Below are 22,329 nucleotides of genomic sequence, written 5' to 3'. Positions count from 1 at the left end.
GCTGTTCTCTGCTCCCTGCAAGGCTTGTGAGCGACTGCAGTCTTGTCGCCACCAGGATGTTTCTGTACAAGTACCAGTGTGTGCACACCAGTAAATACTGGCCCTTTTCACTTCTATTTTCCTCATCAAAAATGGATTATCTCAGAGGTGAATTTCTGCTCTGTTCCTCCTTGTCAGCACTTAAAGGGCCACTGTCCCACCCCTAAAACTGAGCTATTGCACAAGTGCTGCCAGGCCATGTGTTTGAAGGAGTTAAGCCAAAGCACAGTCAGCCTCCTCCAACAAATGCGTAGCAGAAAGCCACAGCTTCAAGGATGGATTGGATTTCCTGCCTGACATGGTACTGGAGCCTGGAGTTCCACAGAGCTCCAGGGTACAGCGATGGGAGTGCCAAGGGGAAACTGACAGATGCCAAGTCCTGCACATTTTCATTCACTCATTTGAATCCTGTGTATTCATTCTTGGTTTCATTCCCCACCACCATCAGATTAATTTTCAGTCCTGTGGACACAGTTGCAGATGCCATACATAAGGCTGAAGCACAATTTAGATTAATCCAGCATAGGAATAAAAATATTTTGTCAGGGTCACCACCAAAACAGCTTGCATGGGGTGTTTACATTGCTGTCATTCTCTACTTTCATAATCCTTTCACAGTGGGCTTTTTGCTGCTTTTTGGCTCTCCTTCCAGAGCTACCCCCATCACACACCCAAGCTGATACTTTCACAGAACTGCTGCTAGACAAGAGGATGCAGCTCCAGTGGCTCTCTCCCTGCCTCTCCATACTCTTTGGGCATCAACCTGAACATAATATCCTCAGGTTTTTCCACACTCCAGATCAACTCTTTAATGTTGGAAGGGCAAGCCAATGGATTTTTGATTTTTAAGCCCAATTCACTATCTTTATAATTTTGGCAAAGTCAATAGAGCTAATTCCAGTGTCATGACTGAACATTAAGGGGGGTCTGAGTGGGAAGTATCATTAAGAAATACAACCCAGAATTTCTTAGGCCCTTCGGATCCTGGCAAGGAATTGGAATTTCACCCGTTTAACAGCACACTGGATGGGAAGCGTCAACTTAGCACAGAGCTACTGTATTTCTGAGGGCAAGATGTTTACCTCTGTATCCCCTTTTTTCCCCTGGTTTCTGTCTTCTGCATTCAGAGAAGAAAAAATCTGTGCTTGGATATGTCTTTCATGATGTGTGCTATGGGCAGCCTAATGGGGGTCAGACACACAACCACAGGTAATTATGAGGTCCAGACCATCAACAAAATGCTTCTAACCAGGGTAACTAACTACTTAAAATCTGAGAAGAATCCACTATTTTAGTAAAATTTTTGCCATAGGACATTATTCTGGCTCAAATCACCTACTAAGGATTATATCTAGAAACTACATAAAGAAATTTCATCGTTTGTATTGTGCAGGAAGCCCATGTTGACGGCTTTTGTATTATTTATGTTTTTTAAGACACAGAAGTATTATCAATCTTAGCTGCTGTTTTCATATTCTCCTAATGTACGGTACAAAACCTCCTCCTAGCTCTCTTCCAGCCACTGCATTAAAGAGTGAGTCATGTTGCAATTAAAGTTTAATGACAACATCTGTTTCAGCTAACCCGACAGAAGAGTGGTTGGCCCACAGAGAACTATTCTGCTTCTTCTTTCACTCTAACCAGAACTGAGTGGTTATTCAGCCTCAAAAAAATTGGAAATGGGACAACAGCAACATTTCAACTCCTTTTCCCAAAATAAGGATCTTTCAGAAGTACTTTTAATTCATTTACAGATAAAATCCTGCCTTAACCCAACTGGATGGTACATAAGAACCAGTGACAGAGAACACTGTGGACTTCTGTGCATACAGAATACTCTCTTGGGCTGCAGCCTGCCAACAGGACAAAGATGACAAAATCCACTGGGAAAGGAGTAATTTGTTTCATGGCTAGCTGATTAGCCAAAAGCCTGGTATCACCACCCAGCAGCATGTGACATTAGACCACCCTTGGCCACCCTCACTTCTACATTTGGATACAATGCTTGGTCTGGATAACAATAGGATGGTAAATGCCTATTGTGCTTCCCCCCATCTTGCATACAGACTCACTCTTACTGAATAAACAAGGGGAGAAGAAATCACCAGCTCCTGTACACTGTATAGCAGGCATTAAAATAATGAATAAGTCATTGATTGTTAATGTGCTGATTAATTACGGCAAGCACAGCCCACCACTGCTAAAAATACAGCAGGCATCACTGTCTCAGCTCCACGCCTATGCTAATGACCCAAGTAACAAATCCAGTCCCTATGATATTAGAAAAACCCAGACCCCTGTTATGTATGGTTTTTGCATGTGGTGCACACAAGAAAAAAAAAGAAAAATCATACCAAATCAGAGCTTTTAAAATGCCTTTAAGTGCTTGTGCATAATTTTGCAGCAAATCTCAATACATGCTAAAAGTAATCTTAAAGATTTAGATGATGCTACTGTAAAACACTACATTAATTAATTAATGTTATATTAACTAATTAGATGTCCAAGAGCTACCGTTACTGTTTAAAGCATCAGATTGCTGCTGCAAAATAAATAACATTTGAATCCTACTTTTAAGTAAAGAAAAAACATAAAGATGAACCATAACCAAACCAATCACAGAACTAATATAGAAGTTGGAAATATCTAAATTTTATGAAAACCTTAAAACTTTAAAATAACAAAAAATCCTACCAGCTGGCTAGCTGCTGCCTCTGGACTCCTACAGATCTCTTCCCACCACAGAACTTCTCTCAGCTTCACTCGTCCATATGTAAAAACTACACACAGTTTGCAGAAACCACTTTACGATATGTAGGATACACAAGATTCAGCCCTTTCCCTAAAATAACGATCTGCAGGTAAGCATGAAATACCATGCCAAAAAAGGGAAAGCTGTGAGCTGTACCTCTGAGACCCAACAATTTGTACAAAAAATAGCAAATGGTTTTTTTATAAAATGTAAATCTTATTAAAATGCAAATTCTTTCCACCTCAGAAAGCTAATCCAGGGTTGCTGTTGTAATTTTGATAAACCGGTGGTGTCTGGATGAAAGCAGACAGACCAAGTCCCCATTTCTTGCAAGAAATGGGGAAAAGGAAAGAAGGTTAAGGAAAGTGAAAATAAATGGATAGCTGGAAAACCAGAACCATTACTTAGCTTATAATGAAAACCGACAGGACACTAAATTCTCCCATTTGCCTCTCAGGCAAGAGGAAATAACTGCAACACGGTAATAACACCTATTTTAGAACCATTTGCTGTCACACCAGATTGATTTTTTTTTGTGTAAGCTTGCCATTATTTTGCATTAAAGTCATAGCTCGTGTTCCACAATTGATTGTGTTTACAATGAAAGAAGCTTCCCAGTAAGGTCACTGAACTGCAGTAACCCTCAGCTTTTAGCCAGCTCCTGACAGGCCTGCATCACCTCCTGATAAAGGCCTTGTGCCTTCCAGCTCCTCCCTTCACATTCTGCTCCCTCCCTTTTTTAAGCAAGAATCAAAAAGCAAAAACGGGTACAGGAAAAGAGTGACATCCATACACATGTAACATACACTAACTCACGTTCCCAGCTTTGTCAGTATATTCTGTAAGACCAGAATACAAATTCTCTCATTTTATAAGACACACTTTATAAACCATCAATAGGTCCTTAGCTGAGAAAAAACCCAAACAACAACAACCAAAAAAAAAAAAAACAAAACACCCAACCAGAAAACCCAAATTGGCATTCAATACACAGCTTCAAAAAATTCCTATGTTTGGATGCAGTGGGACCATGGTGAGGAAGACCCACAGCGAGTGTGACTGCATCTGTCAAACCACTACAGATGAAGTCTCATGGAGAGAGAAATCCTTCATCCTGCGTGGGTTCACACAAATCCCCACAGGACATTCTGCGTGGGACACAGCAGCAGGCATCAGCATAAGTGAGAATCAGGGTGAGTCAGGGTCACCATGGAATTGTGCTGAATGTACATTTTCTTGCTGTATCTCTGAGCTCTGCACACAGAAAGATACCTCAGGACGTACCCAATTCTGCAATTTGAAACAGCAGAATGGCAGATGGTGCTAAGAAAGATCCACAATAGGATCTCTCCTTTTTGAGGGAAAAAATAGGTGTTCATTTCACCTCTTTTTAGTCAAAAAACCCAGAGAACAAACAAACTGAAAACCAAACAAAAAACTCCCACCAACAACGAATAACCAAAGCACAAAACCCCAGCACCAAACCCAAACAACAAAACCCAACACCTCCCAGTACAACTCCAGGCACACAACATGGATCCCTGGCTCTAAGCCAGAAGAAAAATGGCCACATCCAGATACAATTTTAGACCTGATCTACCAGATGAAAAAGGAAACCTTTGGGTTTGAAAAGACAAAGCCTTACTCTGTCTTCCCAAGTAAGATGTTTTTTACCATGAGGGTGGTAAAACACTGGAGCAGGTTACCCACAGATGTGGTGGATGCCCCATCCCTAGAAAGAGTCAAGCAGACACTGGACAGGGTTCTGAGGAACCCAATTTAATTCAAGGTGTCCCTGCCCATGGCTGGGGGTTGGCCTTCAAAGGTCTCTTCTGACTCAAAATATTCTATGATTCTATCACAAAAAGTTATCACACTTTGACTTTCATTGTCATCAGATTGGGGAATACACAATATGCAACAGTTCCCCCTACAAAAAAATCTTGCTTGCAATTTTATGCTAATTCAACCCTATGGAAAAAAAATAAGGTATAATTAAAAATCTGCATTTTTAGTTTTCCAGGTTAATGTAATAGGGGTTGCACCAAAGAAAGGAAGCTCCAGTGGTCAGAATGACAGGCAGCTTTCCCCCCTGCTCCAGCCTGACCATTGTAGGGTAGCATTGGATCAAATAAACTTCTGAAAATATTCTCTCTAAGTAAGGCTAAGAGTCCCCTCCTGACCCATTCCTTTAAATGCATAGCATCATAGCCAGCAAATTTCTTCTCTTCCTTGGACTGAGATGTAATTCAAAATCCTTTTCTGAGTACATACTAGTAGCAACAGAGACCATGTTGACTACGTGCAAGTTCAACAGAAGTTTGCAGTGAGCAAGACGTTCTAGCTCCACATCACAGATGCATATTCAGTATATATCAGACAACAGAACTCTGTTGGGTGCCACAAGAAAATCCTTTCAAAGGGCAAACAAAACTAACTCTTGTCAATTCAGAATTGCATAGTTGCAAATGCCATCACTGTGATGTCTTTTCTCTCCCAATACCCTTACCCTTCTGCTCCATTTCTCCACTCCATCCTCCTGTATAAAAAGTTCATTGCCTTTGAGATTTAGTTCTGTGAAACATAAGACACACCTGACTATTTTGTTTCATAAAGCAGCTGGTACAATGTGGCTTCATCATTGGCAAGGTCGTTTCATCTATACCCCAGTCTAAAAATAAATATTAAAGAGAAATGCAAAAGAGCCTTCTGGAATGGTAATTCCCAAATTTAACCCATACAGAGAAGAACAACAGAAAAACTAAGGTATTTATGTATGTTCACAGGTGTCCCTTTACAATAGTGGATGAAACCCTGCTTGAATCTACAAAGAATGCTACCAGGTCTAGCAGACTTGAAAGAGAGCCCCACACTTGGTTCCTTACCATATTTTCAATCAATAATAATGTGTTTGCTTCCAAAACTGGACCAGCTGATAGGGACTGCAGAAACCACATTTACTCTGAAAGGAAGTATTTTCAAAAAACCACTATTCAAACAGTACAGTTCATCAGGTATATTCTGTATAACAACCCTTAGCAACTGCATCTATTCCACGCTGTCCACAGCAGAGAAAGTTCCCTTATCCTGCAAAGTCATTATTGTCACCTGGTCCACGCCACCGCTAACCCTGGAGAGTGAGGAGACAAGCGCAAATCAAGAGGTTTCTGCCTCCTTTGCTGAAGAGCCTCGGAGCTGGCGGTCCAGGCGCCCTGGTGGCTGCCAGGGGCTGGCAGCTGCTGCCACCGGGTGGCTTCAGCGGCGAGGGACAGCCAGCGGTGCCGGGCACAGCCAGCGTAGCCGGGCACAGCCAGCGGTGCCGGGGACACGGCTCCTCCAGCGCCCGCTGCGCTGCCCCGCGCCAGGGCAGAGAAGGCAGGCGGCTCTCAAGGGGGGCTGCCCTCCTCAAAGGGGGCTCAGGGCTCCTCTGCTGCCCGTGCCAACCCTTCTGCAGGGGGTGGCATCGCCCAGAGAAAGCTGAGGGAAGGGATCTCCGGGGAAAATAAAAAAGTCACAAGAAGAGGGTGATGTCCGTGAAAAGGGAAGGCTGAGGTGCACCTGTTCAAAGAGACTGGAGGCTATTAAAAATTCTTCAGAAGAGGGATTCTAGTTAAAGCTGAAGCTATAAATTAGCCAGCTATTGGTGCATACTTGATGTTTGGTATAATTAGCATCACTGGGGAAAAAGAAAGAAATGAGGGATAGCTTGAAATAGATCAAGCCAGAGAGAGAATAACTGAGCAGGCTCTGTAATCATTTAAGTCACAGAACAACAAATAAGTCACCTAGGGAAAACTGCTTCAAGCTTATCCTTTATCCCTATAAGACATAAGAGTATTTTAAGAAATCGTCCAGAACTGCAGGGAAAGGCATATGCAGCAGTCGTTCTCAAGACAACAAGAAACTTGTATCTATCAAAATATTCTCCCTGATTCTTACCACAGTGGCTTCATTTGCACCTTCAGTCCACTTTGATTTACTCAATTGACCAGGGTAAGAGAACATTACAGAGTCCATTTGCACCACATTTCCTCTTTTTTTTACTCCCATTTTGACCTAATCTTAAAATTAAAAAAGCCCCAGACTGTCATTTGCAAAGTAGTAGGAAGGTTGATGTAAGATACTGTAATCTGACTGGTTTTGGAGTTGGAAAGAAATTTTCCTCCTTGTTGTGTTGAGTTACCAAAGGCTGATCAGTGTCTTATGTTAGATAACCAGCTCAGTTCACAGATTTGGAACATGGAAATAATTAGCAGTTTGTTAGTAAACCATTAGCTTTAAACACCACATAGAACACTGCATGTTGACTTTCTTCAATTAGTTAAAGAATTTAAACTCACTGGATGGTGAATTTAAACCTAACAGGGAACTTCATGCTTAATTCCCATCTTTAAACACACAGTTCCCACATGGACCACAGGTGTAAGTAACTACTGGGTTAGGCCACTGGTATAGAGGAGCAGTGATCCAAATACACAGAAGGTTTAAATGCCTGAGATTTTGCTGGTAGAAAGAAGAAGATGGAGATCTCCCTGCTTTTGCTGTTTCCACCCTTCTCACAGAAAGAAAATGACAGATCTGCACTGAGAAAGGACACAGTTTGAGATGCACATTATACTGTGCCATAGGGCTTTACAACCAGTAATACTGGATCTACTGCAAATAACTGGCAGAGCAAATGGCAAAGAAATGAGGTAACAGCCTCAGCACCCACTGAATAAAGTTGAAAGCTAGTTCTAAAGTCCACTTGTGCATTCATCAGCCACTGGCACTGTATGATCAGTGTTGGAAATATTTGTACCAGGAATTCAGGTTCATATGCCAATCACACTGTATTATCTCACTGAGAAAAGATGATTTTAAATGGTTTCCATTATTAGTAAGAAAGACTAATTATTAATTCTTCATGCTCCATTCCTTTTGTACCTTGAAAGAAAAAAATCCTTACTGTATTCAAAAATATTTCACTCATCCAAAAGTTTTCAAGCTAGTCAGCCTTAGTAACATCCACATGATCAGCCTTGCCTTAACCTCTCCTGCAATAATGTTAGACTACTGCTTCTTCATTGGAGTTCTATTAACATAAAATCAACCTTAAGTTGTAACAATAAGGTTTCCCTTATCAGGAAAAGGTTCTTCACACAGCAGGTATTTGGGCACTGGAACAGGGAAGTGCCCACAGCACCAAGCTAGACAGAGTTCAAGAAGTGTCTGGACAATAATCTTAGGCACATGCTGTGATTTTTGGGGTGCTCTGTGCAGGCCCAGGAGTTGGACTCAGTGATCCTGATAGGTTCCTTCCAAATCAGCATATTCTATGATTCCCTGTCTCTTTTCCAAAACTCAGTGAAGAAGAAAAGGTCAAATGTGGCTTTCAGATCAAATAATAAAAATATTAGGAACACCTATATGGAGAGCAGGGAAAGGATTCACAGAAAAACGCCAAGAGAAGCTCATTTAAAACTGAGGCCTCCAAGAATTCTCAAAGGTCACCCAGTCTATCCTTCTGGCACAAGATGATTACATCAGTTTAGACAGTTACTTGTCTAACCTGTTTTTCAAGGCCTGCAATGATGAATCTGCACACTTTCCAGATGATGTATCACAATGCTTTAGTATTTGTTTCTGTATTTCCCTTCCTGACATTTGATCACATCTTTCTTTCTGCAGTTTTAAGAATTCATTGCTTATCCTCTCCATTATGGATGGAGAAAAGTTTATTTTCCCTTACTCCATAAACCTTTCATTTTGTTGAACACTTGGATTCAATCTTTCTTCTCCTCAGAGATGATTTGTTTTAGACTGCTGATCCCTCTTTGTTTTTCACTTGGTCCTTTACTCCATCTCTCCAGGTCTTTGTGGGACTGTACAGCCTGCACTCAAATGCTGTACATCAACATTAAGTAGATCACCGTGTCTTTGTGGGAATTCCCTTTGTGCTAACACTCCAAATAACATTTTCAACTGTTTGCAGTAACTCACCAAATACTTCATTGTCCTCTGATGACTGCTGTGTTAGTCTGGCTGCTTTTGGACTCTCCTTAGCTGCTTCTTCCACCTTGGTTTCAGCATTCTGTAAAACAAACATTTACTGAGATTAGTCTTTCTTTTACAGCTCTCAAATAGAAACACTCTTCAGACTTTGTAATTGCATTCTTAACGAATACATATGTTTTTTTTATCTTTGCTACACATATGTGGTTTTGCAAAATATAAAGGAAAAATTCTCTCAGAAAAATCATTATTTTTCTTTTCAGTCTGTTTTAATCTGACTAGACTATGTCAATTGGAGAGGTAGAAAAGACATTTAAACAAGAGAGATATCTTAAACCATAACAGACTTGTAAGTTTCCACCTTTCCTCCTCATATTTAGTTTTATTTCTATTGACATATTCCATGTTGACTTAGTGAACCAAGAGATCAGAAGATAGTACACAAATATTTCTCCTTGTACAGGAAAGGCAAGTGAACTAGAATTCTTGTACTTGACTGTTTAAAGCACAAGGACTCACCTATTTCTGAAAGAAATTTGCCAGTTAGCTACCTGGTGTAACTAGAGATAAATCAACAGCTTCAGCACTTAACTTGCCAGAAATTAAAACATCTAATTCCCTAGCTAGAAAAGTCTGCGGAAAACATAAGCTGTGAAACACTGAGTTTTAAATATTTATATTTCTACTGAAGAAAAAATAACTCATGTTTTAAAAATGTTTTACTTTAGTACTCAAGAGAAACGTATACAGAAGCTTACAGCAATGCAGACAGTAAACTGCACAAGCAGTCAGCTGTTGAAAGATGGATATGAAATGACTGATTCAATATTAAATATTACTGTAAAGAGTTGACTAAGAGTTGGGGAAGGAATAAAAGAGAAATGTTTTATGCCTATGCTTTTTGAAGGATACATATTGCTCTATTCAAATACATGCTCATTTGGAAGACTTTGTGTGATGTTTTGAGAAATACAATTTTTAAACTCTGACATATATTTGAAAAGGCTGCTATACAATCTGTTCATGAAAAATTACTATCTCTGCTTTCCGGAGCATAGCAGACTTTCAAATTTCTCTTATTTCCCCTTATTAATAACAATAGGGAAGGTGACAGAAAATAGGCAGATTAAGTCTGTTAACTCCCTATAGAACAGAGGAGTGCAAACTTAAGGCACATAACCTCAAGAGACGTTGAAGCAAGACAGCAAGAATTTTCAGAAAGAAATGAAAGATGGACCTAACAAGCCTACTGGTGTCACACAGCAGCTGACAAGAACTGGGAAAAGCAGAGACAAACTGCTTCAGAGGAACAGTGCAGGTCTTTCCTGAAGCAGGAAGGACGTGCAAAAGTGAAAGGATTCTGCACTCCCTCAAGGCACCAAGGGACCTGAGTGGGTCCCATGCAGAAAACCCATCAGCTTGGTACCTCTCAGAGCTGAGGAGGGAAGTCAGTTTTAGCAGATGCTCACCTCAGTCTGGCTTAACTAGTGTCCCTTGGGAAGATGGAGGGGCCCAGCCAGAAATCAGGAGTGGCTATACTGGGAGACAACTTGCTTTGGGTAAACAACTTCATGATCAGCAAAATTAACTAAAGTCCTGTCCCCAGAGATAAAATCTGCCAGTTGTGCAGTGACACAGTTTGCAATGCTGTCCACTCACACAAGGGACATGGGCTAAGGTCTGTGCTGGTTGACAGGACCACCTGCATTTAGAGGCTGCATATTGTACTCGGGTTCTCCATCCTAGTTTTAGTTGCTCTATAGTGAGCAGCAAATCAACTACATCTTTGTTGGACAGAGAGATGGAGAAGAGCAGCCAACTCTGAAAAAAAGCAGAAGAGGACATCTGCTACAGCAGGGTAAGTCAATCCCAGAGGGAAAGAAAAACACTAAAAACTGTGTCATCATGGATGAGACAAAATTAATACATTTAGATGATCAAAAGTTCAGGGCTTTCCCAAATGAAGGGGACAGCTGAACTCCTGATCAGAGCTATTGCTCTAGGCTTGGTAAAGACGGTGCTTGTTAGCTCATCTTTAATTGTATTTCATCATGTTTAGTGTATGGTAAAGCTGGTGGTACAGGAGGAGAGGGATTGCTGCTCTTTATGCTCTTGTTCCCCTTGGGAAACAGCTGAGAGTGTGTAACCTGCTGCAAGGCATCAAGAGCAGCAGCAGCAAAACTCTATCCAGACACTCAGCTGTGACTGGGAAATGAGTTGTCACTCCAAGCTCTTACTGGGGAGATGTTTGCATCCCTTACTTTGAAAACAGGGTCTTGGCAGTCTCAGGTTCAGTTTGAAAGACTGAACCCTGAGACATTTTGGTTTGACTTAAATCACTGGAAAGAACCACACAGCAGCTGTGCTGTCTGCTCCCTGCATAAGGCACAATGCTGGTGTTGACAGATGCCAGCTCCAAGATGCTGACAGCAAAGTTCTGTGATGTATCAGCCCAAAACATGACAGTGTATGGTTGGATATAATTCTGCTTGGCATGCCTTCTTGGCCAAAATGCAAACTTTCAAAAGACTTCTTTTGCTTTATTTTTTGGAAGAATCTACTCAACACATTACTGCTGGCATATATAATACTTGTATTATCAAAATCAGTACAAGACATATCATTGCAAAAGAACAATCAATGATCCAGATGCTTCAAACCAAGCTGTATTGGAAAAAAAAAAAGCCAAGACTTGGTCAGTTGCTTGATTCCCTTTTTCTAGGGTTCTAAAAAATTTAAGTGTCTCCATCCGTGCAATCAACGAAGAGAAAAAGTGAAAACACATTCCCTTACACCGCCTGAGCTGTGCCAGAAGAGATTCTTTACCAACAGTTATAGTGTGCTTTAGGCTGGTTATAAAATAAAGGCCCTTTGTACATAACAGAGTAAACATAATTCTACCTAGCTCCTTCAGGCTGAGTACTCAATGCAATTCAGAAGTGATGGGGAAAATAGATTTCTTTTACGGTATCAGTTCACAGGAGAGTAGATAGTACCTGATTTTAGCATGAAATAAATATTATATAGGCCTAAAATCACAAAAAACTGTCTCCCCCAAAAAGCATCTCCTTGACTACTCATGTTCCAAAATACCACAGAATACCTAAGGAGCAAACCAGCACTACTGCATCATAACAGCTGTTGACAGACTAGGACCCCTTCTATTATTTCATAAAGCAGTTTCAAAATGAGATGTGCATATACACTGCAGCTCTATATACATTAATATGTACATATACAGCTGCTCTTGATTCAGACCTGATAAAAATTAGAATTGCATTATAATCTGCCTCAGATTTAGAAGATATTTTTGGCCCAACTTTCAACTGTAGCTGTCCCCCAGCACCTTATGACTCAGTTCACTTGTTTTCCCATTATCCACCATGGGCACACCACAGTGTCCATATTACACAGCATTTTAAAACTTTGATAGGCAACTATACAAATAACCAGTAGCTACCAAAATATTTGCAAATGAACAGCAATATCAAAAATGTTATATATACACTCCTTAGTGCAAGAAGAGGTTACTTGTATTTTGTTGCTATCAGTGCCTACTTAGATGACCTTTACTTACATGGGAAATATTAAGAAATCCTTAATATTTAAGTACAGTGGGCTGTACTCTGCAAGTACTACAGTGTCAGGCCAGGTTAAAAAGTGCAGTAAGGCATACTACATTTACAGAAGCAGCTAAGTCCTTAAGGAATCATAGGCCTTGGAAATGGAAAGTTGTACTCCAGAGTATTCAAGCTAGCTTTTTAACTACATTGCCATTTTTGCAGACTAGTTAGGAAGGGCTTGTTTCTTTTCCTTTAACCACAAAGCTGTTACTCAAAGACTTAATTTTCTAAGTGATAAAACCACAAAGAAAAGTTAAAACTTCTCATCAGAGATAAAATGATTATTCAAGAATTGTTATGTCTCAATGAGAATTAAAGAAATCCAGAGTGAAGCACTGATTCATATTGTTTGTACTTTCATTCCTGCCTTTTACAATTGACTCCTTTTTCTTATTATATATATTTAGCTAGTATATTTAGCCCCATTCCAATAGCATGAGTGAAAAGAGCTAAAATTCCCTTTTTTTTTCGGAAAAGTGCCACACAGGCATCAAAAGCTGCAGCTTTTGAGACAACACAGACTGAGTGCAGGAGCAGCTGATTTGGCAGCACAGACATTTCTCCAGTTCCTTCTGTCATTCATTCCTGTCCACAGCACATTACCTTCCCTCCACAAAACCCAGCAGCACTGGGGGCATGGTTATTGATTCTTCCCCCATGCTACATCTACAAAACTAAGATAAACAACAGGCACCACCTCAAAAGACAGACGAGAGTTTCTAGTGGATAAAACTAGATTTGACTGGCAATAAACCTTCATTTTGAAATAACAGAAAAAGAGTAAGTTGTTGAAGGCAGTAACAATCTGGATAATCTGAACCCTATCCATAGCGGTAGATCGTATTGCTCCAGACTCAGCTGAAGAACTCTGCAAAACATTCCTGATTTTCCACTTCTGGAATGATATTCTCCTGAACTCTACCTTGCAAAGCTACCTTTCATTTAATATTCATAAAATGTATGTATGATGTTCAGGCTATAGTATAACTTCAGGATAATCTATACATTGTCTCTTCTCTGAGAGAACTGATTTTTCCACACAGTTCCATGGGGAAAAAGTAAGAAAATTCTTTAAAACATTAATATGTGCTCCTTCAAAATTCTGACACTAACCGGACTGAGACAAGTATCAGTAAATCTGGCAAATGCAGGGATTTTCCTCTAAGTACCAAACACTGCTGCAATCAGCAGGGCAGGATGTAAGTCAGTCTTAAGAGTCATAATTTTGCAGTAATTTTTGTATTCTTCATCCCAGATTACCAATGTTGCTGTCATAAATGCTGGAGAAATTCCTTGTTGCTTCTTATCAGACACCTCAATCAGTATCAAAATTTTTAGTTCCTGTTCATTGAGAGGAATTTCTACACATACAGCTTAACACAGTCAAACAGATGAGATGGTGTGGACCACACTTATTAGCAGCAGGAATTCATGGAATGGCAGCTGGCCCTCTTCAGGTGAGCTGATATCTCCTGGACCTGCATTAACAAGCATGTTCAAACATGTTCTTGAACTCAATCATTAATTCTTCCTACATGTGCAGATTTTCTAAACACCTTTCTTTTGATACAGAAACTCAAACACGCTAGCAAGCATCAGGCCTCTTGCACTGAGAGTGAATAGTCAATTTTAACCATGTCCCACTGGCAGATTTATACTCCTCAAACAAGACTACAGCCATCATTCAGAACAATGTTATGCCAGACTGAAGCTGGGCTCGTGCTATCTATACAGCTCCAAACTCTTGTAAACATTCCAGGAACTCCTACACCAGTTTGTTCTTCAGTCCCCCCCAGCCAAGAGAAGGATGCAAATTTTATCATTAATTTTCAGGTAAATAAATTAACTCCTTTAAACATCAAGCAAATCACAATCACTATCTCCATTTTCTATTACATCTTGTTTTCTCCGTTTAATTTTCATTTCTACATATTTTTTACATGCAGTTTCTAAAATGGAAGACTCACAATTCTCTACTTCATAGTTTAGACAAAATTCCTGTGCATGTGTCAGAATCTTATTTAAGGTACAAGAAAGAAAAAAAAAATTTGACAGGGTGATGGAAAAAGAGAGGGCTAGATTTTCCAAGGACAGTTTTCTGTTCCTTTCAGCTTCAACAGTATATTGCAACTGCTGCTGTCACCAAAACAGAACTTCAAAACAAGTTGCAAACAAAAGGATTCTCATCACTAAACCCCAAAGCAGACCAAGGCACTTTTAAAAAGGTCTGAGATGCCTCAAACACATTATTCAGGACTTTTAAGAAACTAATTCAGTCTATTTTGAAACTTGAAAATACCAAGTAAAAAACGCTGAATTCCAACTCAAAAATTTGCTCCATTCTGCATTACAGTTCCATGCTATTTTGCTATGTGCTTACCTTCTTTTATTAAAGGCTTTTTAAAACTACTTCTGTTTATGGAGAATTTTCACAGATTTCACAGAATATTCTGAGTTAAAAGGGATCCACAAGGACCACTGAGTCCAACTCAAGCCAATGGCCTATACTGGGACTCATGACTTTGGTGTTATCAACACCCTGCTCTATGTTGTTACAAACTGGGTTAATACAGAGCATATCTCACTTTTAAATGTTCCTGACCACACTGGGGTTCTCATATTCAGCTCAGAATGTAACAGATAATGATAATTTATGGACCTACAGTGTGCTACTAGTCAGCTTTCACTAGTCCATACAGTACTCCCCTATGCTAAGGATGGAATTTCAAGCATGTAATAGGAAGAAAATGAGGGATTAGAGTACTGTGCCCATACAAGTCACAGAGGCTAAAGGCATTTGGGAGCAAGCTGTTAAAATGACAGTGTTCATTTGGAGAACAAAACTAAATAAAAAACAAGTCAGGCATGTAAGACTCAAGAGGCTTGCATACGGTGAACTGAAAAAAAAAATTATTTCAGGTGCCCTGTGCATAGGGGCAGAGGGAGAGGAAAAGATATTTGAGTGACCTTTTACTTTGTAGGTACTCTAAGATATTGCCATGATCAGGAATTCTCCTAGAACCACAAGGAATTTGCAAAACAAGTAAAGACAAGACACAAAAATATGCTCTGGGTCAGTATTTTCAGTTTCAAGCAACTGTCTTTCACTCTGTGCACATTAACCCTGAAACCATACCTAGGAAACCCGGATGTGAATCACATCAAAGTCAGACAAGTACAGGCAGGGCTGTGACTTGTTATTTCCTCTGCCAATCCCAGCCTGGTGCTATGGGGCAGAGCAACCACCACCACACCAGCTGCACAAGTGTAAGATGAAACTGTGAAGAGCAGTACAAGGACCTACACCCACACTTGGGAACACAGTGAGGTTCAACAGCCTCCAGAACACCTGGAACTAACATTATTAAAGAGCATGTGGTATCTGCTTTGAACCCAGACAGGTTTTCTACAGGTCCACTGCAAACAGCACCTGGCAGACACATGGATGGAAGCACCTCCTGACCTCAGGAATCAAGGAGGAGCCACAACAACACTCAAGGAACAAAATCAAAAACAGGTACTTTGGGCACCAAGCACAAGAGCATGTATCTTTTACAAAAAGTGTTCAAGCTGATTTCCAGAGTAGTCTGAAAAGTGACAGCTGTCAATATCAATGCCTTCCCAACCCATTCATCATCTTTATCTTATCTAAACTGAGTGCAAATTTACTCACCTTTCAGCACTTATTTTAGTCACATGGTACACAGGTGCAAATATTTCACTCTATTTTTCAAGAAAAGGATGTGGTTTAAGTCAAAAACACAGTGTTGATACTGCAGCCTCAACCCTCAGTGCATCTCCTTAAAAGCTTCATAAATCCATTGAACAACATCAGTGTCTGGCCCCAGCAGACTGGTAATTTTCAAATGCCACCACATGAGGTCTTTCTGAAGGGTTATAACAGAAGTGTACAAAAGCAATCCTGTTTTCTTCCCAGCTAATGAGAGCACTTCTATATTCCAGCATATTGATAAAATCTGAGCTCATATATCAGGATACCAATATACCAGAAAAAGATACTAAGCATCTGATTATCTATTGTGAAAGCACAATAGAGATGCAAAAAACTATCAGCTAGGTACAGAATGATGACCAATAATTAACAGGTGGAAAAAAACCCAAACCAAAGCCATTTAAAAAAAGGTGCAAAATAACAATCCACTAGCCAGGGAGAAAAAATGAGAAGCATTTTGGGCTTTTTGTTTGGGTAAAAAATGGCTTTCACCCTCATACATTAAACTTCTCATATCAGAGGTCTCAGTTTGGCAGTTTGCAATGAGTAAAGATCAAAATGATTGCCTCATAATTAGAAATCCTCCTCAGTCTTGAATCCTTTCAGGGGCCTATAGAAGACTGAGCGTGGCAGTAGACCTGGTGATTTGCACCATTTATCCATAGGAAGAGATGGAGAAGGGGTGGCAGCTGTCTGTGTGGAGCACATCTGGGAGAGCGCATCGTTCCAAACCACCATTCAATGCCGAATTTACCTGATGCCATGATACACAGAGGAAAGGCTCCAGTCCTTTTGCAGAATCCCACCAACCACGGCTATGTAAACCTGCATTGCTGCATTTGCATGATGCTTATAGTTGTTTAAAAAAATTAAAAAATAAGAAATTAGGCCTGAAGCAGTGTCCAAATCTGGTTCATCAAACACAAGGATGGATGTCTGCAGTAACCCAGGAACAAGAGGATGTTCAGAGTGTCTTAGATAAGTAAAAGAAGTTTTTTAGAAAATCAGTTAAATTCTATTTATCTTCTTCCATTATCTCAAAGGTATTTTGAGGGAAATATATTATAACATGAAAGCTATTACAGAGCATCTCAGAAATATTCACTGAAAAAGTGTCAAACCCAAGAACAGTAAACAACTATTAGAGACGAACCTTTCTGCTGCATTACCAGCAAAACATCTTTTCTCGGCCCCGAGGTGTGAACATGTTCTGGCTTTTGCAGTACCCCAACTGACAGTGCACAGGTGTGTTTTGACAAAAACCCAGCACAGCTGACATCCTGACTCTGCAGCCGGCGTTAACGTTGTTAAGAGGAAACACACAAGGTTCCCCTTGTCAACGTGAATTGTTGACTCCACCGGCCCGCAGGAGAGAAGTGGAACATGTGACTGTGGGGGCTACAAAGAGCTGAGGCACAACTGTGCCAAAAAAACATGCACAGCAGGAACTCAGCACCTAACACGAGAGGTTCGCTCTGCCCAGTTCCCCAGCAGCAAACCAGGCTGCAGGGAAGGCAGAATGTCACTTCTGGTATTTTATTCCTAATTCCATTACATGCATGAACCAGTCCTTCAGTGTGCAAAATAATTACACAGAACACGTGTCTGGGTCATTTCCTCAACGCAGATGCAGACTGGCTTTCTTGAATAATAAAAATACCTTTGTAGTGCTTTCTCTAAGGTTACAGAAAGAAGACAAAAACAGTAGGCAACTTTAGAACACTTTTGCACTGTTCTACTGACAGTGGGCAAGAGATACAACAGAGTGATTCAAATCCCCTTTGAGCTTAACGAGTATGAAACACACTCTGAAACAACTGCCCATGAACACCAAACATGAACTTTCAACTTCTTGAATTTAATTTTCACTTTCAAGTCTCTAGCTCTTGAGGAAAGAAGGCTCAAAAGCAGCTATGTAAAAAGCATTCAAAACCATTCAAAATTACATCACATCAACTCCCTAAAAACTACCAAGACATTTTCAGCAAAATTTACTTTTATTTGCCAAGACTTAAATGTAGCATCAAGCACTTAATTTTAGAATGGAGATTTTTCAACACACTGAAAGTGATTTAGGTCACTTGGCAGTCTCTAGCCCCATTTAGTACTTTTCTAGGCCAAAGCTAAGAATAATTGTACATACAAGTTGCCTGATGCTAAAATACATTACATTTCCCTGCAAGATTTGTAGGTTCAAAGAAAATTCTGACTACAGTACTCATCAGTGTTTCTGAACTGTGATGAAAGGAAATTACCAGATGTTTCTTAAATTTTGTACAAGAAGATTTTTTGGGGGCTGGTGGGTTGTAAAGAAGAAGATAATTTTGCCTTTCCAAAGTGGCAAGTATTTTGACACAGACATTTCATCTCATCATTACCATTCACTCCTGCCAAGATCCCAATCTTGTCCCATCTCCAAGGAATGTGTCCTCCTTCCTGACCATACCTACAAGCAGGGCTGCTCCCAAAACTTTGTGGTCCCTCAAGGAACTGGACAGGGGGCAAAAGAGGGGCTAAAACTAATCCATCTTAGTAACATGAGAGGGGAGAAAATGGAACCAAACCAGCTCTTGGGTCCAATCCACCAGAGAGCCCCTCCCTCACTCCAGTCTGTATGGGAAAAGAAGGTTTGCTGTGTAACACTTGGTTAAGGGGGAAGCTGCCATGACCCTGTCACTGTAGAAAATGAGACCTTGGTGTGCATGTACCTGTCTATCCACCAAGACAGAAAATTACTTTTCCATTTCCCTGTTTGATTTAAATAGGCCAATGTTAAATGCATGATCTTGAAAGAAAATGAGTTTTATTGCTCTGTGCTCCCAGAATGTGCATATGTCCTCTGTGTAGGGTAAATAAACGCGCAAACACCACTTAGGAGAAAATGTTTTCAAATGTCAAGACCTACAGGGTCAATATTTACAAAACAATCAACACAACTGCATTTTTCAAAATGTAAATAAAGATTTCTTTTCAGATAAGAGTTTTGAAATGCATTTGGAGTGGAAGCAAGGGGGGTTTTTATAGTTAAGGGAAACTGCTAAAGGCACGAAACAGTTTGTATAATTGCAGAACAGTGGTATGACATTTTTTCACTCCCACGTAAGTAAATTTTAAAAAACATCAAGCAACATGTGAAGATAAGTAAAGACATCGATCATGTTATCAAGGATCACTTTATCAATATACTACTAAAAGATAGTTCCCCACTATAAAACTACATTAAAAATATTTTCTATTAAAAAATCATTAAGATACTAAGTTTTATCAATAGTCTGAGTCAAATGCAGACTCACCAGAAAAGTTGAGACACTAGGCAAAACTGAGTATTTGCTTGATAGTTCATGGAATCAACCTCAGCCTTTGGCACCATTCACCACATCATTTTATGGAATTTTGAAAAAGCATTGATCAGATTGTATATCTGACATACCCACATCTGCATGTTACAGTTTGGGCTGCATTAGACTGTAAGTGTGCTCCAGAAGAGGGCACATTTTTTCCAAGGCTCTTCTTGTCTTCATCACCCTGTGCCCTTTGTTTGCCAACCCATTCCATCACTTCCCACTTGTCTGTGGGTTGTCATCTCTCTCTCCCCTATTTTTCTTGGTTTACAGCTCTCCTCACCAGCTTGACCAGCCTGTTGGCTGTGAGGCTTTTCCCTGACTGGGTCAGGTAGATTCCATCTGAGCAGTCCCTGACCCTCAGAGAGGGACTCCATGGCTGTAAAAGCCAAATGCCTGCTGACAGCATCAGTTGTGCCACCAGGTGCTGACCTCTAGGATCCATTCACTTCTGTCCAAGCCCTAGACCCTCACTAAGAGCACCAGGGAGAAAGCCTTGGCTCCTGTGCCCTTGTTCCTCAGACCCAGAGCCATATAATCAGTCTCAGGACCCCCATATCAGTATCAAGGCTGCCCCCATATCAAGGAAGAGAAGTAGGGGCTAAGAGCACAAGGATTTCACAAGCCCCACCAGCATCACCACACCACCATGGACCCAAATCTCTCCCCTAGAAGAGAAAATACATGAGATGGAAAAACAGTGTGCACAGTAATGTAGTTGCACCTTATGTAATGACCCTGGATGGATATTGGTAAGACTGACAAAAAGGAAAGAGGGACCATTAATTTTTAGAACCATATTAAAGCCCCTCAAGGAGTCTGTTTCTCAATGTGCTTAAAGACCTGAAGTTACCTCCCCTTTCCATACCTCACCAAATACATTACAAGTTTGTCAGAAGTATTAGTCACCTTTGCAAATATTTTTTACAGATAATTTTAAGAGATAGAGCTTGCCCATAAACTCTCAGCAACTTCAATTCTCACTCAAGTCAATCAGCAGGAAGCAACAGAATGATAAATGCTAATTTTTGACTTTAAAATCAGCTTTCAAGTACAGCTACCTCTTCAGAAAGGCACAATACCATCCCAGAGAATTGTTCATCTGAAATCCAACTATAGGCCCAAATAGGGGTGACCTTTCTTTCAGCAGCCCACTGTAAGCCTTTCAAGTATAAATCAACTTCTAACTAACAGATAGCTGTCAAGGGTACATAAATAAAACTACTTACTAGAACACAGAGAAATAACCCAAGAGATATTTCCTAAGAAACAAAGAATATACATTGAAATGTATGCAATACTTACATGAATATTTTTTTAAAAGGCAACTTCAAAACACCTATTAAAATTAATTTATAGTTTTGTTTAATACACTTGAAGAAAACACAATAAGGATCCCTTCCTCACTTTTCCTAGTTACCTTAACAACCACAAAATGCAAAATCTGAAGAGGAGATTAACTGATTTCAGAAATATTCTACATGTCAGTCATTTTTCAAGAAACTGTCTAAACTGAACCAGAAAAAGTGTCATAAAGCAAATAAAACAATGCACCTAATTAGCACTAAAGCAATAGAACCCAAGTCAGGAGAACGTAAAAAAATCTAACCAAAACCAATCCACTCCAATAACAAGGAAGAAATCTCAGAGCAATAGAACACAAACCCCTCAAATTCTCTCAACACAAATAGAAACTGCTCCCATTCACTGCTTGCTTTGACTTCTGGGTCCTTTATCAGGAACAGAGGAGCAGAACCCTTGCTGGCATGATTATTTCCCTTTCACAATGTTCATATGCACTAGACATGTGATAGAGGATCTTTGGTGGGCACCGGGAGTCCAGCCAGGGTCAACCCACCACATTTTCTGAAAACAAACAAGAGAACAATGCTTCCCTACATGTTTTAAGCCAACACAGAGGCACTCTCACAAAAACTACTGTGCAGAGTTACAACTGCACCAATATTAGAAGAAAAATTGACCATTGTAACACATGTATGAAGCTGAACGCTGAAATATTAACCTACATATTCAACAGGTGAACTTTCCCATTTCAGAAGGGAATAATGAAGTCTAAGAGGCAAAATATTTTGGAAAAAAAGCACAACAAACCCGATTGTTTACCCAAACATGCCCAGAGAGATGACATTTTATTTTTTTTTTTTCAGCCTGTTTAAAATGTCCAAATTAGCATTCAAATTGCATTGACCATCATGAGAGGGAAAACAACAACAACAGATCCTGAAGATCTGGATTTTAATGAATGGCAGAAGCCAATTTCATTAGTTCTCCCACAATTCAGCATCTGATCACACTGGGGCTTCCAGGCATTTTAAGGGCTGTCACTCAGAGCCTGACCTGTCACTGTGTTCTGGCTACCAAGCCACCATCTGGTTTATTATACCAGTGACACTAACACCTCCAGATTTTGGTGCCCTCCTCTGGAGCACACTTACAGTCTAATGCACCCAGACTGTAACATGCAGATGTGGATATGTCAGATATGCAACCTGATCAATGCTTTTCCAAAATTCCATAAAATGATGGGGTGAGCTTGCAGCAAATATCGGTGATTTCATATGCAAAGAGTACAGCTAAAATGTTACATTTTCCTCCACATATCAGTAATTTAACATGTTCCTGACCCTCAGAAATTATGATCCCAAGTTAAGTATTGCTGCTTACCACTTAGTGGTAAGACAAACCTTGAGAGCCCAAGGAAATGACTCACTCAGATCTCACACTCAGTGCTTCTTCAGTCCCAGGTGACACCTGATTCATCTGCAAATACCTGCTATTACTCACCTGGAACTAGGAAAGGTTTTCCTGTGGAGTTAATTGCTGCCA

General features: G+C 40.2%; 1 protein-coding gene across 4 annotated transcripts in view; it reads right to left on the bottom strand.

Moving 5' to 3' along the window:
* Positions 1-22,329, bottom strand: part of MBP (myelin basic protein) — a 110,726-nt gene that overhangs the window by 45,470 nt on the left and 42,927 nt on the right. For all 4 annotated transcript variants that reach the window (XM_071456255.1, XM_071456236.1, XM_071456245.1 and 1 more), the window contains exon 3: positions 8,774-8,864. In XM_071456255.1, coding sequence (XP_071312356.1) covers positions 8,774-8,864 — 91 coding nt within the window. The remainder of the gene's footprint in view (positions 1-8,773; positions 8,865-22,329) is intronic.

The sequence above is a fragment of the Agelaius tricolor genome, unplaced genomic scaffold (assembly GCF_023055355.1).
Source record: "Agelaius tricolor isolate 1412-34295 unplaced genomic scaffold, bAgeTri1.0.p SCAF_2, whole genome shotgun sequence".
NCBI classification, from domain to species: Eukaryota; Metazoa; Chordata; class Aves; order Passeriformes; family Icteridae; genus Agelaius; species Agelaius tricolor.
The sequence above is the reverse complement of the archived record's forward strand: the minus strand, read 5'-3'. Positions and strand labels throughout refer to the sequence as shown.